This window comes from Xiphias gladius, chromosome 10, assembly GCF_016859285.1.
Source record: "Xiphias gladius isolate SHS-SW01 ecotype Sanya breed wild chromosome 10, ASM1685928v1, whole genome shotgun sequence".
Classification (NCBI taxonomy): Eukaryota; Metazoa; Chordata; class Actinopteri; order Istiophoriformes; family Xiphiidae; genus Xiphias; species Xiphias gladius.
The window spans coordinates 8,562,737-8,582,010 of record NC_053409.1 but is presented as its reverse complement, the minus strand read 5'-3'; the positions used below and the strand labels follow the sequence as shown (position 1 = coordinate 8,582,010).

At 40.7% G+C, this 19,274-nt stretch overlaps 1 protein-coding gene across 4 annotated transcripts in view; it reads left to right on the top strand.

The window, feature by feature from the left end:
• The window catches only part of LOC120795382 (apoptosis-stimulating of p53 protein 1-like), a 48,020-nt gene that overhangs the window by 19,373 nt on the left and 9,373 nt on the right, over positions 1-19,274 (top strand). For 3 of the 4 annotated variants that reach the window (XM_040137285.1, XM_040137284.1, XM_040137287.1), the window contains 8 exons: positions 11,530-11,625; positions 14,066-14,122; positions 14,415-14,535; positions 14,939-15,018; positions 15,125-15,292; positions 15,386-15,526; positions 15,662-15,857; positions 16,216-16,344. In XM_040137285.1, coding sequence (XP_039993219.1) covers positions 11,530-11,625; positions 14,066-14,122; positions 14,415-14,535; positions 14,939-15,018; positions 15,125-15,292; positions 15,386-15,526; positions 15,662-15,857; positions 16,216-16,344 — 988 coding nt within the window. The remainder of the gene's footprint in view (positions 1-11,529; positions 11,626-14,065; positions 14,123-14,414; positions 14,536-14,938; positions 15,019-15,124; positions 15,293-15,385; positions 15,527-15,661; positions 15,858-16,215; positions 16,345-19,274) is intronic. The other variant, XM_040137286.1, reaches the window with a different exon arrangement.

Here is a 19,274-nt window from a genome sequence, read left to right as displayed (position 1 = left end):
ACTGAGAGCTTATAGTCGTGAAAGTATTGGACAATGTTCTGTTTCCCAAACAGGACACTTCCCTTTTTGCTCATGGTGAATATTTAGCTATTAGCATCTAGTGATCTGGTCAGAGCCCAGGTGGATTTTAATACTGTTTATCTAGTGTCTGGTATATATGATGGTTAACAGCAAGAAGTTATATGCTAACGTTACTGATATCCAGAAGAATATGAGTGCGACTCCCATGCTCTTAATTTGTGAAGTAAAACAGCAGGAATCTCATACGTTCATACATGCTAATGTTACTTTTTTATGCTAACGTTCCCTGTGTGAGGCAACCTTCTATGCTCTTAACCTGTGCTGCCTGTCTGGCACCATACACCCACTCATAGCTAATGTCTCACTGCTGGTAGAGCTAACTTTGTGTAATCTCGGAGTGCCGTGTGCCATGTAGCTAGCTATGGCTGACAGGTGTCTATCAAGGTGAAGCATGAAGTAAAAAAAGTTTTGAAAATGTGTGGATGAGTGCCACACACAAATTCACATCTAAAAAGTAATTTTATTGTTTTCAACTAAATTGCTGGCAAATGGGAGACCTGTCTATGAAATTCCTTTCAGCATCAGCTGTACTTTGTGTTTAGTGCTAATTGGAAAATGTTAGCATGCTGATAGGCTAAACTAAGATGACAACCATGGTAAATATTATACCTGCTAAAGATCAACATGTTGGCATTTTTCCTCAAAGGACTTTTGCACCTAATGCTGGTTTCACAAAATGTCCGTGGAATGGGAAGAACAGGAAAAACAACCTTTATTCCGACATCGGAATGTTCATGCATTATTTTTATGTGGTTAGCCCAGATGCTAACCTTGTAGTTAAACAGCCTAAATTAACTACTTTTGTTGTAGTAAGTATTTGTAGAAGTTTTTTTACCAAATGAAACCAGATACAAACAGACTTTTTATCTCCTATAAAATAAGCTGAATCGATTTGAATTAGTGTTAATATTGGATTATATTTTAATGTAAGTGACAGCGATGGTGTATTTGCAGCCTTTCTGCTAACAGTTTGTTGACATGTCTGTAGTTCTTTTCCCCAAGTGGGAGATACCGACAGTATCAGAAATTCCTGATATTTCTGACTCGGAGTTACCAGTAGGCTGATTTGAACGGTTTTTCACATTTGGCTGCTCATAATTACAGTTTAAACCGCATGACATGAACACACCTTCACAGAGGTGTTAGCATGACTATTGACTTCTTGCAATGTTTTATGACTTCCTATCTAAACTGGCTTTATCCTAAGCAGAAAACTTCTAATTTTGAAAAAAAAAAAAAAAGTGAGGTGGTGGCAGGTTAATGTTTGGATAAGTGAATATGTTTGTTGTAATTTTATGGAAGAGTTTGACATAGCATTATGATACAATAACAGCTACTAATTAAAGAAATATATTACTAACAAATAAATCTTACTGCCCAATGCTGGTGTTTTGCAGACAGTGTCCTTCTCCTCCCCAACACAGCTTCCTACAAACCTCCCCTCTAACCTCCCAACAACCACGAGGCCTGTCACACACTTTGAGTTAACACATGCTCACACATGCATGATTCACTCTGTTTAGCCAACTGTGTGTAACTCTACCCCATCCAGTTGTGTGTGAGAGCACTGCTGAGGGATATATTAAGAAGTCAGGTGTGTCTTTGTGTGTCTGTGTGCGCTTGACAAAACACACATGTCAGGGGTTGTGTTGATGTAGATTTAGATGAATATTTTCCCTGTATGTCATCAATACAATTCCCTCAGTAAGGTTCAGGGACGTCAGCAGACTTGAATTGCTAGATGTGACCTGGTGATGGTTTGATAAAGGGGTGGCTACTTGAAAATAATGCTCAGAGCATGTTAGTATTAAAGGGGCGTTTTACATTTTCTTTAAAATTGGTTGGTATTGTATGGCGTCAGAACTTTGACATAAGTGAGTGCTGGTCATCCTGTTGTTATTCCTGAGTTCTGTTTGAAGCGTTCACTGTTTTGCCCAAAGACACAGTTGGGACACATGGTTGTTGATGGATAAGCTGCTTGTGGTGGGGTTCAAAGTTGTGATCTCTCGGTTACAGGATGGTCTCTGTAACCAGTGGGCCACCCTGCTGTGTGAACGTTGGTCACTTGAGTGGTTCTGATAACAGAGTTTTATTCTTTGGTCCAGCTTGGGCTGCAGGAATGTCTTAATGCTGTTATTGTAGATTAGGAGGAATATTTTTATTGGAGGCGTAGAGCAGATGGTAAGGGGATGGGTTTCATTGCTTGGGGGACCTATGATCAGAACAATATGTGTGTGTTTGCCTACTATGTGTGTGTATAACTCTAAGAACATATGCATGGCTGGGAAACGTAATACTCACACACTGAGAAGGTCAAATATTCCCATGTGCTTCAGATTATAGCTGAGATCACAACATATGTAAAACTGCCCCAAAGACCAGTGAACAGCAGCGATATCAGATAGTTGTTAAAATTACAAAGAAATTGTCTTCTATGATTGATAATTAGCAATCACTTTCTACTGTTCAATTTCAGTAAAATGCCTTGAAGTGAATTTACTGACACCAATTAATTCACACCAGTGGAAGTTTGGAATCAGGTTTCCCTGGAATTACATTTCATATTAAAAGTACTCACCAGGACTTCATCCTGAGAAAACCCTTACATTTCCCAAATTCTGAAAATATGAATCCTGAAGGCCGAGATACAGAAGAAACTGTGTGAAGAGAGTTTTCTCTGTACCATGGTCTGTTTATGCCACAGTGACAGCATTGAGGGTTTGCAACTGACAGGCATGTAGGCAGCGCTACCAGGGATGCCAGATTTGATTGACATCGAATAGTCCAATCCGAGCCTTGAACCTGCTTTGAATCTATTGCATCTTCATATTTCAAGGAAAACTACGTACATTCAAAATCCAGACTGTAAAGCGTCGAAAACTGAGTTTTTAACATATATGAGTCGCAGGTGTGTGCCATGGTTCACAGTAGCTGCATCGATAGGTTGACAACTTGACAGCCCAACCACGTGCCAGCATTTATCAAGCTGGTTACAGGGCGCGCTATGCATCGTAGCAAGTAAGGAAATAGGTTACAGGTAAATATTTTTTGTACCATAAACCATATCAAACAAAACCTGAGAATAACCAATCCACAAATAACTTGTATAAGACAGTAAGAAAGAGTTTCTAAGAGGCTATGAGTGGCGATGGTGGCTATCTAACAAGATGTCAGGAGAGATGTGAATCGATCGTTAAGGACAAATCCACGGTCTTACTTATATAATACATTATCGACATTGTTAGCATACAATGAATAATCAGTCTAGTTTCAAAACAGCTCTATACCATATCACTGTTATGGAAAGAATTATGAAGCTATGTCGTGCTGAAATTATCGTACATTACTGATTGAATGAAGGGCTTATATGATTATTGTAACACTGGTCTTCTGTTTTATTAGCAGGCTATATAGTTTAGGCAAACCCTAAATTACAATTACTATCTCCACCAAGTCTATTGGATAACGTCACATTAAAATATCTTCACATCTGTGAACAGATGGAAGCTTTTATAATGCCTTTTCACGTGCTATGACTTTTGAAATGCATAAAAGAAAACCTTTCAGCCTAGTGGTAATGAACTGAAATGACATTTGGTTTTGGCAGTCACCAGTCCTCTATTGCATGCCTCTAGCTGCCTGTCCGTCTCTTCTTCTTCTTGTTCTTCCTCGTCTACTTCTTAAAGTTGTGGCAGAATGGAAACAGCGACGACATCCCTGTCAATCTCTATAATAATTGGAGGGGAGAGAGGGCTGATCCACTGGAATGCAGCCTAACACTTTTTATCAGTGAAAACCACCCAGCAGGTGCAAGTAGTCCCAACTACTGCAAGCAGCCCAGAAGCATTTTTACCCACCCAGTCAAATAAAAGCAGCTCAAGTGGGCTGAGATTCCATCTAGTATGGCAACACTGAGCTCTACCAATACCATGCACTGTTATAAACTCTCTGTATTCAGTTCCTCCAATTTGAGGAAATTGAATTTTGTCCTGGAATCAGTTCAGCTAAGGAAATGTTTTTGTTTAGTTGGTTCAAATGGTTCATGTCCAGATTTTCAGCCTTTAGATTAGTGATCAGAGACATGACGTTTACATCTAACCTTGAAGTGTACTTTGAATGAGCTTGTGAGCCAAAAAGTAACTTTCTATTAATCTGGCTGAAGTGAATGACTAGGTTTTCCAAACAGGAGTGCAGCACATCTAGACACTGTAATACTGTAAATAAAATGTGCAAAATCATATATCATCACTTACATGTCACTCGGTCACCATGGAACCAGTGATCCGGAGGGAGCACAAGGTTGATTTTGATGTGCTTTCAACATTTACTTTGATCATTTGCAGGTTTTTCCCTTTGAAAGCTCCTCACTTTCACAAAATAGTTTTAAAGCCAGGGGTTTCAATAGCTTTAATGAATTTGAATGTCCTTTGGTGATGTAAATGCCCATTTACAAGTCCAAGGTACTGAGGGACACTTGAGTAGTTCAAATATATCATTTTCAGCCTTTAACAACTGCCGAATGTTAATGAAAATTTCATTCATTTTCAGTACTACTATTAATAATAATAAGTTATATTTAATTATAAAAACATAATGAGTCTCTGTTAAACACTCCCACATTTTAAGTTGTCAGTGTCCTACATACACACAGCCCACTCACGTCCACAGATGCCTGCACCCAAAACAGCAGGACTAGCAAAAATTCCAGTCTGCTGTCATTACTGGATGTGTGTGTGTGTGTGTGTGTGTGTGTGTGTGTGTGTGTGTGTGTGTGTGTGTGTGTGTGTGTGTGTGTGTGTGTGTGTGTGTGTGTGTCTTTTACTGAGTGAGACAGATGTGTGTCTGTTTCACTCAGTGAAAGAGAAAATGTGTGACGCAGCAGTTAAGTCACATGTCACTGTGTGTGTGTGTTGCAGAGAGCAAGACAGAGAAAGGGAGAAGAGGAAAATATGACGCGGCAGGAGTCAGCTGTTACTCTAGTTTGTGTTGGCTTGTGTGTATGCATGCACGTACATTTCGAGTGCACGCGTGTGCCGCGTCTGGCAGGAATGTGTGCCCTGAGATGGCTGCGCACGGTTCCACGGTTGTTAATCTGCCGGCATCAACATTATCATCATCCTCATCTTCCTCATAAAACACATCTGGAGCTGGAGGCAGAGGTTGATTGAGAGCAGCTAGTGCCCCATCAGGCTGTGGTGCAGTGACTTCCCTTCTGAGAGAAAGTGGGAGAAAGAGAAATGGAGGTGTGTGTGTGTGTGGGGGTGGGGGGGTCGCTGCAGCAAAAAGCCAGCTGCAGAGGAATGACAAGGATTGAGAGGAGAGGTGAAGGCATGCAGATATGTAGACAGGGGGACTAAGAAAAATGTTGAAAGGTGTAGAAGAAGAAAAGGTGACGTAAGATAAAGAGAAATAAAAGCATGAAGAAAAATATGGAAAACAGATATTTAGAGGTGTAAGAAGGGACTGGAGGAGGTATAGAAAAGAGGATGATATAGAAAGATGGAAGGACAGAGGAAAAGAGCGAGGCACTGTAAATAAAAAGGGGATGGGGCTAATGACTTTCTGTCTTTTTGTACCAGTTTATATGTTTACATGTTTGGACTAATTGAATTCAGTGTCACTTTAGTGGGCTTTCCACTCTGTTCACACGTCATACGAGAACACACCAATAACTGAGAGAGAGAGAAAGAGAAAGAGGGGGAGGGAGGGAGCGTGGGCCGAGCAAGAGAGAGACGGAGAGCGAGGGGGGCGGGAGGGGGGGGGTCTTGTAAATCACAGCACATCACCAGGCAGACGAGAGGGAAAGTTGTGATAAGGATCGCTCTCGTTTCCCACCCCTTTAAGCTTTTCTCCCTCAAGCCTCTGGCAACATTTTTCTATCTGAAACCATTAAGGTCCGCTGTGTCTCTGAGCAGCTCTGAGGATGGAGTGGAATGAGGTGGATTTGGTGCAGGAATTTACTGTTGAAGGACAATGCAGCAAAATTAAAGTCCGCTCCTGCAGGATCACATGGGACAGCCTACAGGTAAATACGGCACAGAGGGAGGCTGATAGAAGAAGCATGTTGATGTCAGCTGGGGCCTCGGAGCAGCGCGGTCTGCGGGATGTTGTACAGCGTCTTAACAGCATGAGCAGCAAAATACATGACACCGCTATTAAGTGTCAGGTGAATTGTTAACTTTTCAGTAGCTGTAGGATGCATGCACGAAAGATTTAAAAAATTGAAACTGCATTATGTGAGGATGTGAACTTCACTGACAGAAAAACAAGATGTCCCATTCACTGTTTTGATTGACAAGGGATCTTTAGCCCAACCGATGACAATCTTTCAGATTAAGTCAGCAAGATATTGTACAGTACATTAACAGGGAAGATGTGTTACCTACTATTTGCTTTAGCAAACCTAATATCTTTAAAAATGTCAGCTTTTTAGGTTTTTATGCAGTTTGATTACCAGGCTTTTTCCAGCTGCCAATAAAATGTAGTGTTGAAAGCGCCAAAAATCAAAGATCTGCTACTGATTGGAGATAGAAGCTCAGATATAGTGGAAGGTTCTAGAAAATTCGGTTTACTCCCCATTTCTAATACATCTTCACACAAGGGACAATATACACATTAACATATCATTTGGTCATAGGCGGCACCAGAATTTTTCTCATGGTGGTTAATTAGGGGCTTAATAGACATGGACATTTAGCATTTGAAAGTCCCTTCCAAGTATCATACAGTATGCCTACTAAAAACACTTGTAATATTTCAAAGCACTACACACAAACAATAAAAATCATACAGCACTCTGGTAGGACTGGGACCCAAGCACAAGCGGAGGGACAGCAGATACAGAAATATACCACAGTCTACTTTGGAAAACTAACTGAAAAATTATAAGCAGAATAACGCTGAAATTACACAGCTCATGTGTCAAAAAGTAAGTATCACAGACAGGGATTGTAGGAAATGCATACAAAATCTTTTTAGTGAATAGTCCAGCTAGCTATGAAAGAAACCACTTACTAGTTGTATTAAGTTTTTGTGAGGGTACTTTTTCAACGCTGGGCGCCAGACTACTTCCTCTAGCTACCAGCCGTCTAACATTGCTAACAGCAACACAGGCGCTACTGTAGCCTGTCAGCGGTGCGACAGCAGAGTGGATAAAACTTTACTTAAAGCAGCTATAATCAATGGTTATGATAACAATTTTCATATGACAATGTGAAAACAGTGTGACAAGGGGTCGTTTGTAGTGATGAACCTGTACAGAATTATCGCCCGAATCTGGAGCTCTCCTAAGCTCTACGGAGCTTTATAGTGAGTTTCAGCTCATTGTTTTGGTTTTCTCGCCCACAGCTTTACTGTTCTGGTTCACTCTCACAGCTTTCGCTTTTGCCTGTCGTTCAGACAGCTGACTTCAGCAAAATTAAAAGAGAGTGAATGGTGGACCTAGATTCGTCAGGTGGCCAGAAACAGAACTCCAGATTAGTGATAATGTTGCTCCATAACTGCTGGATGTGTAAACTAGCAACTGTTTGCTAAATATCTGCCATATTGATATGTAAATGTTGTGTTCTTGTGTTTCTGGTGCTCCCAAGTGACTAAAAAAAAAAGATCAGTTTTTGCATGTTTAAGTATTATACATCTTGTGTGACGTGAGCAACATTAGCTCACCCAAGTGATTCCAGTGCATAAAATGTTGCTCGTCTAAAATCAGAAAAAAAATTGTCTGTCAAACATCTGGCAGTTTCATTCTGGGGCTACATGCAGCTAATCCTTGCTCAGCCATAACTTTATCTAGCTCCACCCTACTGCCACCTACACTGAAATACACTCAGTGCCCATTTCATTAGGTATACCCGTACAATCAAACATGGTCCAATACCCTGCCTTAACATTGCTCTTTATGAAGCTCATAATCTTACGTTTTTGGTGATGTTGTCAGAAATATCTTAATTCAATGATATGTATATAGCTGAGGTCATAGTTAACTGGAATGCATTATATTGAGAGGTGTTTCGACTTTTTCGTCCTACCTACATGAGGGGGACAGAATATTAGAAAAACCTCTCAATATATTGCAGTCCAGTACAACACAACCACTAACTATGACCTCAGTGCTAAAACATATAATTGAATTAACACCTCTGTGACAGTGCCAACAAACACTGAGCATTTTAAGCATTATAACAGTAGACTTTGTGACAGGACAGCTGTATTGAATTGAATTAGATTGTACAGGTGTACCTAATAAAGTGGACACTGAGTGTTTTATGTTTTATGATGAAAAAGTGTTTAAAAAACCATGAATAAAAGAGATTCTCTGCAACACTGAAGGTTGTCATTGCCTTATACGGTGCTCCTGGAGTTCATGTTGTACCAATCTATCTAGTACCACAACATCACTATCTGCAATATATACACATGATTATAGTGATGTTCTAATTATACTGGCACTGCCTGGTTTTCTTTAAGATGACAGCACTGGACCACAGTGCATTAGCAGGACATCAGTCTGTATCTCCAGATCCTTCATAATGCACATCAGAGTGAGGATGTGCAGAATCCCATAGATCAGCGGTTAGGTAATGATATGTGGCACCACTGACTGGAAAACCAGTGTAATGTGCATAATGTCATCGTCTAAAACATGATGTACGCTGCATTATGTTGGAATACTGTGTGTCTGCATAATGTCAGTGATCATTTCTTTATGCTAGCCTGTAGGAAGGCTAGCATAAAGGAGCAACATTATCACAGTGATACTGTCTATAGCACAGTGTGGCTATTGATGTCATTAATCACTGATACTGATATTTAGCATGGTGCTAATGCTGCCAGAGTTTGAACTTCCACTCCCTGATCTGTTAAATGGCCAGTGGGTCTAATATGTTTTACTGATTTCAAATCTGTTCAGGGTAATGGATTTTTTCATCAGCTCTTCCCTGAGTCATGGCACTAAAGTCTCCACTGAGATATGTGAAGATTTATTTTCAACATTTAACTAAACTGACTGAGGCCTCAGTGCCCTAGCATTTAACCATTTTGAAACAATTTCTCTCTTATCTCTGGCAGAGATTGAGTTTTGATTGAAATCTGTGTGATATGGTTCATAATCATTATTCTTGAATCCTAGACCCTTTAAATCATACTATCTATAGTCTGATATATAGTGGGGTCCAAAAGTCCAAGAACAGTTTCCCATTCAAGTTATTGGGAAAATGGTCTCAGTCTTTTGGACCCCACTGTATCTCCAACTTCCATGTTCAACTACTATTTCAGAGCAATGCTCAGTACAGACAGTTGAAGTAACTAATCAAGTCCAACTATATCAAGATTTTACCTATATAATAGAGAATTAAAAGTGAGGTCTGTGGATTATTAAGAGTAACTGGGACATTAGTTTAGGACAATGAAGTTGGTTTTGGGATTTTGTAAATGTAATTTTTCAGTGTTTTGAGCACTACAAACCAAATTCTATACACCTCCATTAGATTGGACATGTGGCCAAAGCCAGTCTCAAAACTCGTATCAATAAAAATCTTGATCCCGAGTAACAATTGTAGCTATTAGTGTACCCTTTTACACCACACACCATCCAATTTAACTGACCTCCTGAAATTCTGAGTTGGCTTAAAAGAAGCACCGCAAAACTGGCCAGGCTCATTTCTCTTGCTGCAAACCTTGACCTACTGCAATAAGAAATAACTGCTCCATTAAAGCATATTAACTCTGGGGTTCCTCAGGGTTTCATTTTAGGCCCCTTCCTGTTCCTATTTAGTCACATTGTGCCACATTATATCCAAATTTTTGTGTATCTTTGCATTGATATAGAAAAAATATACAGTGACTAGTAAAATTAATAAACAGTCATCTCTAGAATGTAATGCAATACACTACAACAGCTCTGTGATCAGTTCTACCTCTTTACCTCTAGATGTTTTTGTTGAAACTACTTCTTTAGTTGTTTTTTTTGTGAACTCAGCTCTGTTGTATTTTTTGTTGCTGTAGTTTTTGTTGGTGTTGCTAATGTTCTATCCACATTACAGTATATGCAATCCAATACAGCAACACCAAAAACAATGTTATTTGAACTACTGCTGTTATATGTTTGGTTCGGCTTTATTTGGTTTGGTACTATTTGACAGCTTAAAACTTTTTTGAGGCATTTAAAGCCCCCCCCCCACCCATCACTATAACGTTTAAATATCCAATTAATATTATTACTTATATAAAATAATGATATGTTAAGTTTGGACAAGTCTTTTTCTCCAATAGAAGGAATATGCTATGTTGCAAACAGAGTACTATAGCAAGTGATGGACATTCTACCTTGGTATTCGTTTTGTTTTTTATTTAAATTGATAATATGATCACACCTGAGGGGTGCCCTAATAGCTAAAGCAAGAAAAAGAAAGTCTCATAATAACTCATATACACAGCAGCCAATTTTACTTTAGGTGGAATTTAGAACTCAGCGGTACTCTGGAAATGAACTGCAAGACTGTTTGAAGTGGAAACTACATTTTTTCATCTTAGGTCCCTGGCCTGTTTAAGTGGACCTGGTCTGAAATCTGCTCTAGAAAGACTTGATATTCTGCTATTGTATTGTATTGTATGATACTCTACAGCAGCATTATAGCTTTATTAAGATGCAGTGCAGAGCTGCCTGGTGTTGAAGCAGGCCCACAGTATTATTAATGCTGTTGCAACTATGTAGCCAGGTTTATAAAGTTGCTTGATCATATTTCCCATTGGACAACATATGAAAACTTTTGCATTGTATAGCCTCACTGTTTACTGGAAATGAATGTAACAGACCAGGAGTTGTTTGTGTGTGTGTGTGTGTATCCATGAGTGAACATACACAATTGCAGGATGTGGCTGGGCTGAAACCTTCCGCTCTTGTCTGCTAAAGGCATTTCTCCCCCCACCATCCCACCCTCAACCCCCCAAATACACACACACATGCACAGACAAATATTTCCTCATAAAGTCATAGAAATGTTTGTTCTGTACAACATCTACAAGCACAGCACCTTAACAAGGTGTTCTTCTGTGTGTCTGGTACGATTAAACCCTCCTCTGATAGTAAAATACAGAACAAATGGTCTGTGTAATTTGATTTTTTTTCCCGCTCATGTTGATGTCTGTGTCACAGCACTGTAATGAAAAGGGCAGATAGGGTTCCGGTTATTTTCCCCAAACCAATACTATAATTCTGTCACTCTGCCAAGGCCACCAGGTGCTGGCCTAATAAAATTTCTGAATCACACTGAATGTGCTCTGTGGCCTGAAGTGTAAGGTGATATGTGTGTGCAGCTGTGTGTCATCTTGTCGGTAACGGTCCTATGCTCAGTTATGTGTAATGGAGATGCGCAGGGGGAAACATAGGCTTTTTCTGTTGACATACTGTATTAATATACTCAGCTTTTGTGTGTTCTCATGTGTGTGTAGGTTCCCCGTGTGGAGCTGACCCTCTCTGAGCTCCAGGAAATGGCCACAAGACAACAGCAACAAATAGAGGCTCAGCAACAGATGTTGGTCACCAAGGTAACTTGATTACCTGTCAGTAGGTGTAAGGTTATTCACATTACAGTCTGCCTGGAAAGGTTGGCCAAGAGGCACCAGGACCTTAGGCCTCTCAGCAATGTGTGTATGAGTGTCTCTGTGTGTGTGTGTGTGTGTGTGTGTGTGTGTGTGTGTGTGTGTGTGTGTGTGTGTGTGTGTGTGTGTGTGTGTGTGTGTGTGTGTGTGTGTGTGTGTAAGGATCATACGTCTTCCTTTGAAACAGGACATGTGATTCAGGTCAGGGTTTAAGGACTGACAGGAAAGAGCAACTCCATTTGATGCAGCAGATAACCATTCACCTCCAGGTTTTTGTGTGAGAGAGAGACACAGACTATGGTCCCTTGTCCCCTGTTCCCACATTAGGAAGTGACCTTTGAGTTGACAGGAATTGAGGTCATCAGGGGGACCTCAGCTGCTGGGAAGTTGAAGCAGAATTGTACTCCAGGAAAGAGTTAGAAGGGCCAGCCAAAAAAAACAAAAACAAATCTGTTTCTTTTAATTTTTTAAAGTCTCTCCATTCATTTGTTAAAGTGTCTACCAAGGCTAAAATAAATAAAAATGTTTTCAACAGGGAATTGGAACATTTTCAACCACCAAGTTTGATTTGGCCAGTTTTGGTTTTTCAAGGCCAACTGTGGCAACATTATGCTGATATTCAGCATTTCTTAAAAGCAGCACTCTCCCTGCTAAAATGACATCTATTAAGTGTTTCCTTCCACTGTGCAAGTATTGAAGTATTTCCCTCTCAGAGTGGAAAAGTCTCCCAGCCGCCATGTAGAGACAGTTTCCATTATCTCAACAATAGTATGATACAACATTGGTTGAAGATTTCCTTGAAAAAAAAATAGTCCAAAAGACAGCATGCACATTTTCTCCTGCGCCTTCAATGTAATGAAACAAGCTGCTGTTATGTAACGTGTTATTAGCGCGTGTGTGTGTGTGCGTGTGTGAATGCGTTTGTGGCTCCAGTGAATGATAGGAGGTTCCTTGCCAACATTCCATTTCCCTCTTCCTGTCTGTGTGTGTGTGTGTGTGTGTGTGTGTGTGTGTGTGTGTGTGTGTGTGTGTGTGTGTGTGTGTGTGTGTGTGTGTGCGTGTGTGGTGTTTGAGAGAGACACTCAGGTCAGCTGTACTACGTGCCAGCACGATACAGAGACAGAGGTGTAAACTGCCTCAGTCAGCATCACACATAACGGGCCTTACTTTCCTTTCTCTCGCTCTCTCGCTATCTCTCTCTTTATTTCTTCTCTGACGGTATTTGATTTTTTATTGTGTGTGGTAGTTGAATACATAAATGCATAAACAAGGATGAAAATCAATAGACACATGATCATGGAGATCATGGCAGGGTGAAATATAGGCGGCTAAGTGACAGATACATTATGCTTTTGGTACAAAGTCTTATCTTAAAGCATCACTTTTTCAATTTTTAATAAGGGCTCCCTAAGGCAGTACAGTATGCAATAAAGATGTATCATTGAATCGCTAACGGGGATCCTAAACATTGCTGCTTCAACAGGCTGTTAAATGTCTCCTGAAGAAATAAGTGATTGTGCTTTTCAGGCATAATATGTCTCAATATTTACTCTTCTCTCATTCGTTACATTAAAGCCACTGCACAGTCACATAGGTGTTTTCAATTACTGCCTTGTCAGACCTCCAGTCAGGTTGAAGGCGGGTGGAGCGACGATGGGAATGACATGATTTCACCCCACTCTATGAACGAATAGCAGTGATAAAGGTGGCGACTGCCCCACCCTGACAAGTGCAACAACTTAACAGGAGAGTGAGTGAGCTGTCAATAAACCGGAGTCTCCCCACACCCTCACCAGAGTCCTGAGTGGAGGTCCAATCAGGCACCACATGTCCTGTGAGACCACATGTGTGGGTGGACTGTGAATGTGCTGAGGCTTTAATTTTAACTTTAATTTTTGTTTTTATCTGCAAAAAAAAACCAAACAAACAAAAAAAACCACAGTCATTTATGATCTTGCAGCTCATTTTTTCTGTAATGAAAACCAACAAATGGTATTTGTATAAAATATCAATCAATTGATGATCACTAGGTAATAATTCCATAATCAGTGTATGAACGGCATGTTCCACTTGCAACTGTAATATATATATTGTATTTCTTTTTTGACAGCATCTTTATCAGTCATTATTAACACAATTCCTTCATTTAATCGAGTCTTCCCTCAGTCCAAGTTAAGTGAGAGGTACTATTTACTATATAGAAAAGAAAGGAGAAGTTGGAAGAGAAGGTGTAGAGGTTTTTGATAATGAGAGAAATGTTTATTGCAGTAGGTCTAGCTAACTGGCGGAATAACTGTGCCATCGCAGGGTCTGTGCAACTGAAAACATAGCTGGAAATGAATGAGAACCTCGAAATTTGTCATGTCCTTATCTTCTTTTCCCGTAGGAGCAGAGACTGCGATATCTTCAGCAGGGAGGCAGATCTAACCAGGGACAGACACAGGTGGGATCCATATCTCGGTCTGTCTTCTATCAGTCTTAAAGGAGAGTCTGTCTTAATACGACACTCACATGGCCATATGTACACTGGAAGTTTCTCTGTGATCATTCCGCCTGTCCATACCGGCTAAGTCAGTGGGTATAGCAAATTGAAATTGAAAACATACCCTGTTTATTCAACCCAGATTATGGCAGCTCTGTTATTTATTTTTGGTGATATTTCAGAAGCTGAAAATGAGATGAAAATGCAAATGGATATTTAGCTTGTGTTGTCTGTGCCCTTCTCTCTTGTTTAGTCGGAGGCTGAGAAGCTGCAGCGGTTGAAGGAGCGAGTGGACACTCAGGAAGCCAAGCTGAAGAAGATCCGAGCCATGAGAGGACAAGTCGACTACAGTAAACTGATCAACGGAAACCTCTGTAAGCCTCAACACACTAAACACACTGCAGAGATGATGACTATGGATTACAGGCACTGCAGTTTATGACTACATATTAAAAGGACTATGTACCATGAATTTAATCTGCTGAAATAGTCTTGCTGCTACAACATGAGGGAAAACAGTACTATAATGTGTATATTTTTTAACTATTCGCCTGATATGCTTAAAAATACATTCATCTTAAAGTCACGGGCTAATGTATTATACGGGCTGTAGATCAGATTTGTTTTATACATCTTGCTGTATGTTTTGCTGTGATGCATACACACTCAGAAACACAGAGACACACTCAAATCGGCTCATGTAATAAATAAAGGCAATAGCAGTGATCTGATTTCACAGTGAGTAGATCTAATTTTTCTCCGGGCATCTGTCTCCAGCTGCAGAGATTGACCATGTTAGCAGCCTGTTTCAGGAGAAGCAGGCAGAGCTGCAGTCTGCAGTGATCAGAGTCGACCAGGTAATGTCGAGGGTTGTTTGGGGTGAGAGTTCATTGTAGCAGAGGCATCAATGCAATTTGAGTCAGGTGAGTTGCTGTTAAGTCCTTTTTAAAACTGTTTCACCAGTTGACTCAACAGCTGGAGGATTTGAGGAGAGGGCGCCTTCAGTTACACTCTGTGGCACCAGCTCAGGGGGCAACCACTGGGTCCCCTGGTGCTACCACCGGCCAGAAAGGATCACCCCTGTCTGGCCCTGCAGCCCTGGAACTTAGGAAACTCTACCAGGAGCTGCAGGTAAATTAAACTTAAGAATTTTCTTTTTTTGGTTAGAAAAAGCTTTCACGAAAGGGAGATTGTAAGACGGTGTGTCTCTGCTGTGTGTTGCAGGCTCGTAACCGCCATAACCTGGAGCAGAGCAGCAAGTTGGCCCAGAACAAGGAGCTGCTGAACAAGAGGAACACCCAGGTGACAGTGATGGACCAACGCATCGGAGACCTGAGAGAACGGCTGCATAAGAAGAGAGCAGAAGTACAAAACTTCACTTTTATCGTGAATTTTTACTCACATCTAACCAGCTGATGTAAATGCCATTAATTTTTCATGACTCCTTAAAATTAGCTTGACAGTTACTGTAGGTGTCCTCCTTTCTCTCTGCTCCTCTAGTTAAGCCGTATGAATGGAGGAGGCCTGTCCTCCCCTCAAACCTCTTCCCATCCTGGTGTTGGAGTTTTGGGTCGAGTGGCGGCTGTCTGTCCCTACATCCAGGTTCCAGCTGAGGGGAGACAGGAGGCGGGGTACCCCCAACCAGCTGACCCACCACCCAAACCTACCCCGCTCAGCCACACCCGCTCCCTCTCAGGTTGGTCCAAAATATTTTGCCATCTTTACTTTGGTTTTTCTGGCTGCACTGTCTTATATCTCTGTCTGAGCTCTAACTTGCTGTCCTTTCTATTTCCTTTTCCTGTCTGTTGGCTCCTTTTTTTTTCCTTTCCCCTTATCTGTTGTTCTTGGTGTTATCTTCAATGTCGATGTGTTAATGTTATTGGTAATTTTGTAATGACTGTTTTGTCACTTGTTGATGTGGTGGTGGTTGCTGTTGTGACTTTTGCTGTAATCGTTTTGTGACGTCATTATGATGTCATCGTGATGATGTTCCTGTTGTGTATGTCGGTGTTGTTTCGGTGGCTGTTACTGTGGTGGTGGGTGTGGCCACGCAGAGGAGGACAGGAGTGGCGCCAGGAACCCTCGCGGCCAGTGGAAAGTGTCAGATTTAGACATCGTCCTGTCAGAGCCCACTGAGACATGGGAGGGACCTCGGTCCCCTCAGGGGGGCGACAGTAACAACAGTGAGTTCCGAGAAGGCGCTAGAGGAACTTACTCACCACCCGCTCCACTGGTGAAAGATTTGCAGCACCTGGTTCCTCACGCTTCCATACACACCTCAAAGTGTAGTGGGCCTGTTTATAGTAGATTCATACATGATTTTCAAAACAAGTGATTTTACAAGTTTGTTTTAATGAGCCTGAATCCAAACACGACCGACATTTTCTTAGTTTGACTCTTAGGCTGAAAAATCCAAGGCTGCATTCAAACCGTACATGTCACGGAGTGTTAGTGTCGAACTATACAGACCAGATGGTTAGGAGATAGAACATAATAGAATCAGCTACAGAAAATGACCTCCGAATGTTAAGGGTCGTGTGTATAAGGACACAGACATGACATCTGATATCCAGCAGCTGCTCGGGGTTAGGAAGGCCAGAGTAGGAAAATAAACTGAGGTCAAACTACAGCTTGGACTGTGACTCATATACAAATATTCGTTCACATCATCCTGCCTGGTTTGAGAAAGTAAAGGACAGTAGAAAGTTCATAATCTTCAGCTGTAGTTCCAAAGTTAGAATAATATGATAATCTGTCCAAAGGTAACAAAATCCACAACAAGTTGAGGCTTTCTCTGGTGGGCACAGTGACTTCCCCGAGTCCTGCTGTCAGCTTAAGGTTGCTAGACAGCTTTAGACATGTTAGTCGATGGATTTCCTTTGGACAGACAGCTAACAGTTAAAAGCCACAAGGACTGGAAACAGCTAGCCTGCCTCTGTCCAAAAGAAAAACAAACTGCCTACCAGCATCTCTGAAGCTCACTAACTTCATATTTAGTGTACAGACATGAGCGTGGTATTGATTTTCTCATCTAATCTTGGCAAGAATGTGAATAAGTGTATTTCTCAATACGCCGCACTATTCCTTTGACACCATGGTACATTATTAAATTTAGTCAGTAATCAGATTCACATTCACACACATACATTCAGACAATCAGGTTGCCTACAGTAATATATCATTACAGCCAGGCTGGAATTTAGCAGAATATTTCTACTTAGTTTAACTCCTGTGTATAAGTGAAGAGTCTTGAACCAGAAATGTTACAAATCCCATTGTGTTCTTGAAAGCCAAAGCGAATGGCACAGCGCTGTTTATTATCCCTGCTTATGTAATGTGGAAAATACATTGTTGTAAATCATTTCAACAGTCTACTGGGCAGGCAGGCACAGCAAGTAAATGAAAGGAAGTCTGCGGTACACTAACTTGTAGCTATATTCAGCATGTACTGTATAATGTTTGTGTGTGTGTGTGTCTGTGTGAGTCAGATAACAAGAGATTTTAGATGTGGGGGGTATAGGGTCATGACAGCTGTTGTTGCTGTCTGCATCAGGAAGATTAAAGCTCTCTAACAGATGTTAGTTCTGTATAAATGCTAATACAGTACAAGCATAGCAGTCTACAGTGTTCTCAGAGCAAAGAAAAATCACAGCAACAATCAGATGCATTTCTATCGGCATTCTAATAGAGGAGAAGAATGTATTTCATCATTGAAATTCCTTATGATCAAGTGAAATGGTTTCATATTCCACTGACTAATATTTGCAAGAAAGTGGTAACAGGATCAACATGCCAGATTTACTAAAACAAAAACTCTATTTCTGAATATCCCACGAGGAGGCTTGGTTAATGATCAATAGGAGAGGCTTCAAAAATCCTAATGCTTCTGTTTTAGAGAGAAACGGTTAGAAAGACAAACTTGTTCTTTTAATAAAAATCTGATTTGTTCCAGTCAGTGTTGTCTCTGTCTGATATGATAGGTAGGTGCAACTAGACTGATTACAGTACATAATATTACACGTGGTGTGGATTAATCTATTAATATTTATTCACTTTGTAGGAATAGTTTGACATTTTGGGAAATATATTTGCTCTCTTGCCAAGAGTTAGATGAGAAGATTGATACCACTCTCATGTCTGTATCCTAAATGCTAAGCTACAGCTAGCAGCTGATTAGCTTAACTTAGCAACAAAGACTGGAAACAGGGTAACAACTAGCCTACTCGTTTGTTTAACCTGGGCAAAAACAGCAATTTGCCATTTTACAGGAGTTATGAGGTGGACTATTTCTTGGCTGAGTTCAGTGACCTCCTGGGATCGTGTCTTGTTGATTAGTACGTTTTAGAGGCGTGCTAAAGCTGCTGGCTAGCTTTACATTTACAGATATGAGAGTGGCATCAATCTTCTCACCTAACTCTCTCTCTATATTTCCCCAAAATATCAAACTAACTAAATCTAACAAGACCTACTGATCATATTCCACATGTTATAGAGTATACCTACTGTATATATGTTTTATTGTGTGTCATTCTCAATATTGAGAGTTTCACTATTACGTTTGTGTTCTTTGGACTAAATTATATTTTTGAGCCTCTAAAATACATTGGATTTTCCACAAATAATTACCTATCATCATAGTTCGATCTTCAGTTCAAGAATGCAGAGATTGGCGTTTAAAAGCCATATTAGATGTTTTTCTAAAGAAGTGGCTTGATTAGTGTTTGATAGGCCTCTTAAAACCCTTAAACTGAACCTGAGTCACTGTTTGTCTTTTGCACCAGGACATACCGTTATGGTGCCAGTGCTGTACACTGTCTTTTCTCTTCAGCACTGAGTGACTGCATCTAATCTGGGCTCTCAGGCGGATGGCCAAGCTTCCACCTCGCACAGGGCTGACTGTTTGTTTCGTGTTGTGACTGTTTTCTTCCCGAGGTCAGCAGGTTACGGCAGCAGTCAACAGGTTGCACAGCACAGTTTACAGTACTGACTGCAGGACACCCAGGTTTCATAGTTAATCAGTATTAGTCTGGTATGTGCCCGAACTTCGACGTGGCTATACCGCTGAGAGCTGGGACAAATGGTTAGGTAACAGTTTAAAATGATACTTTGACAA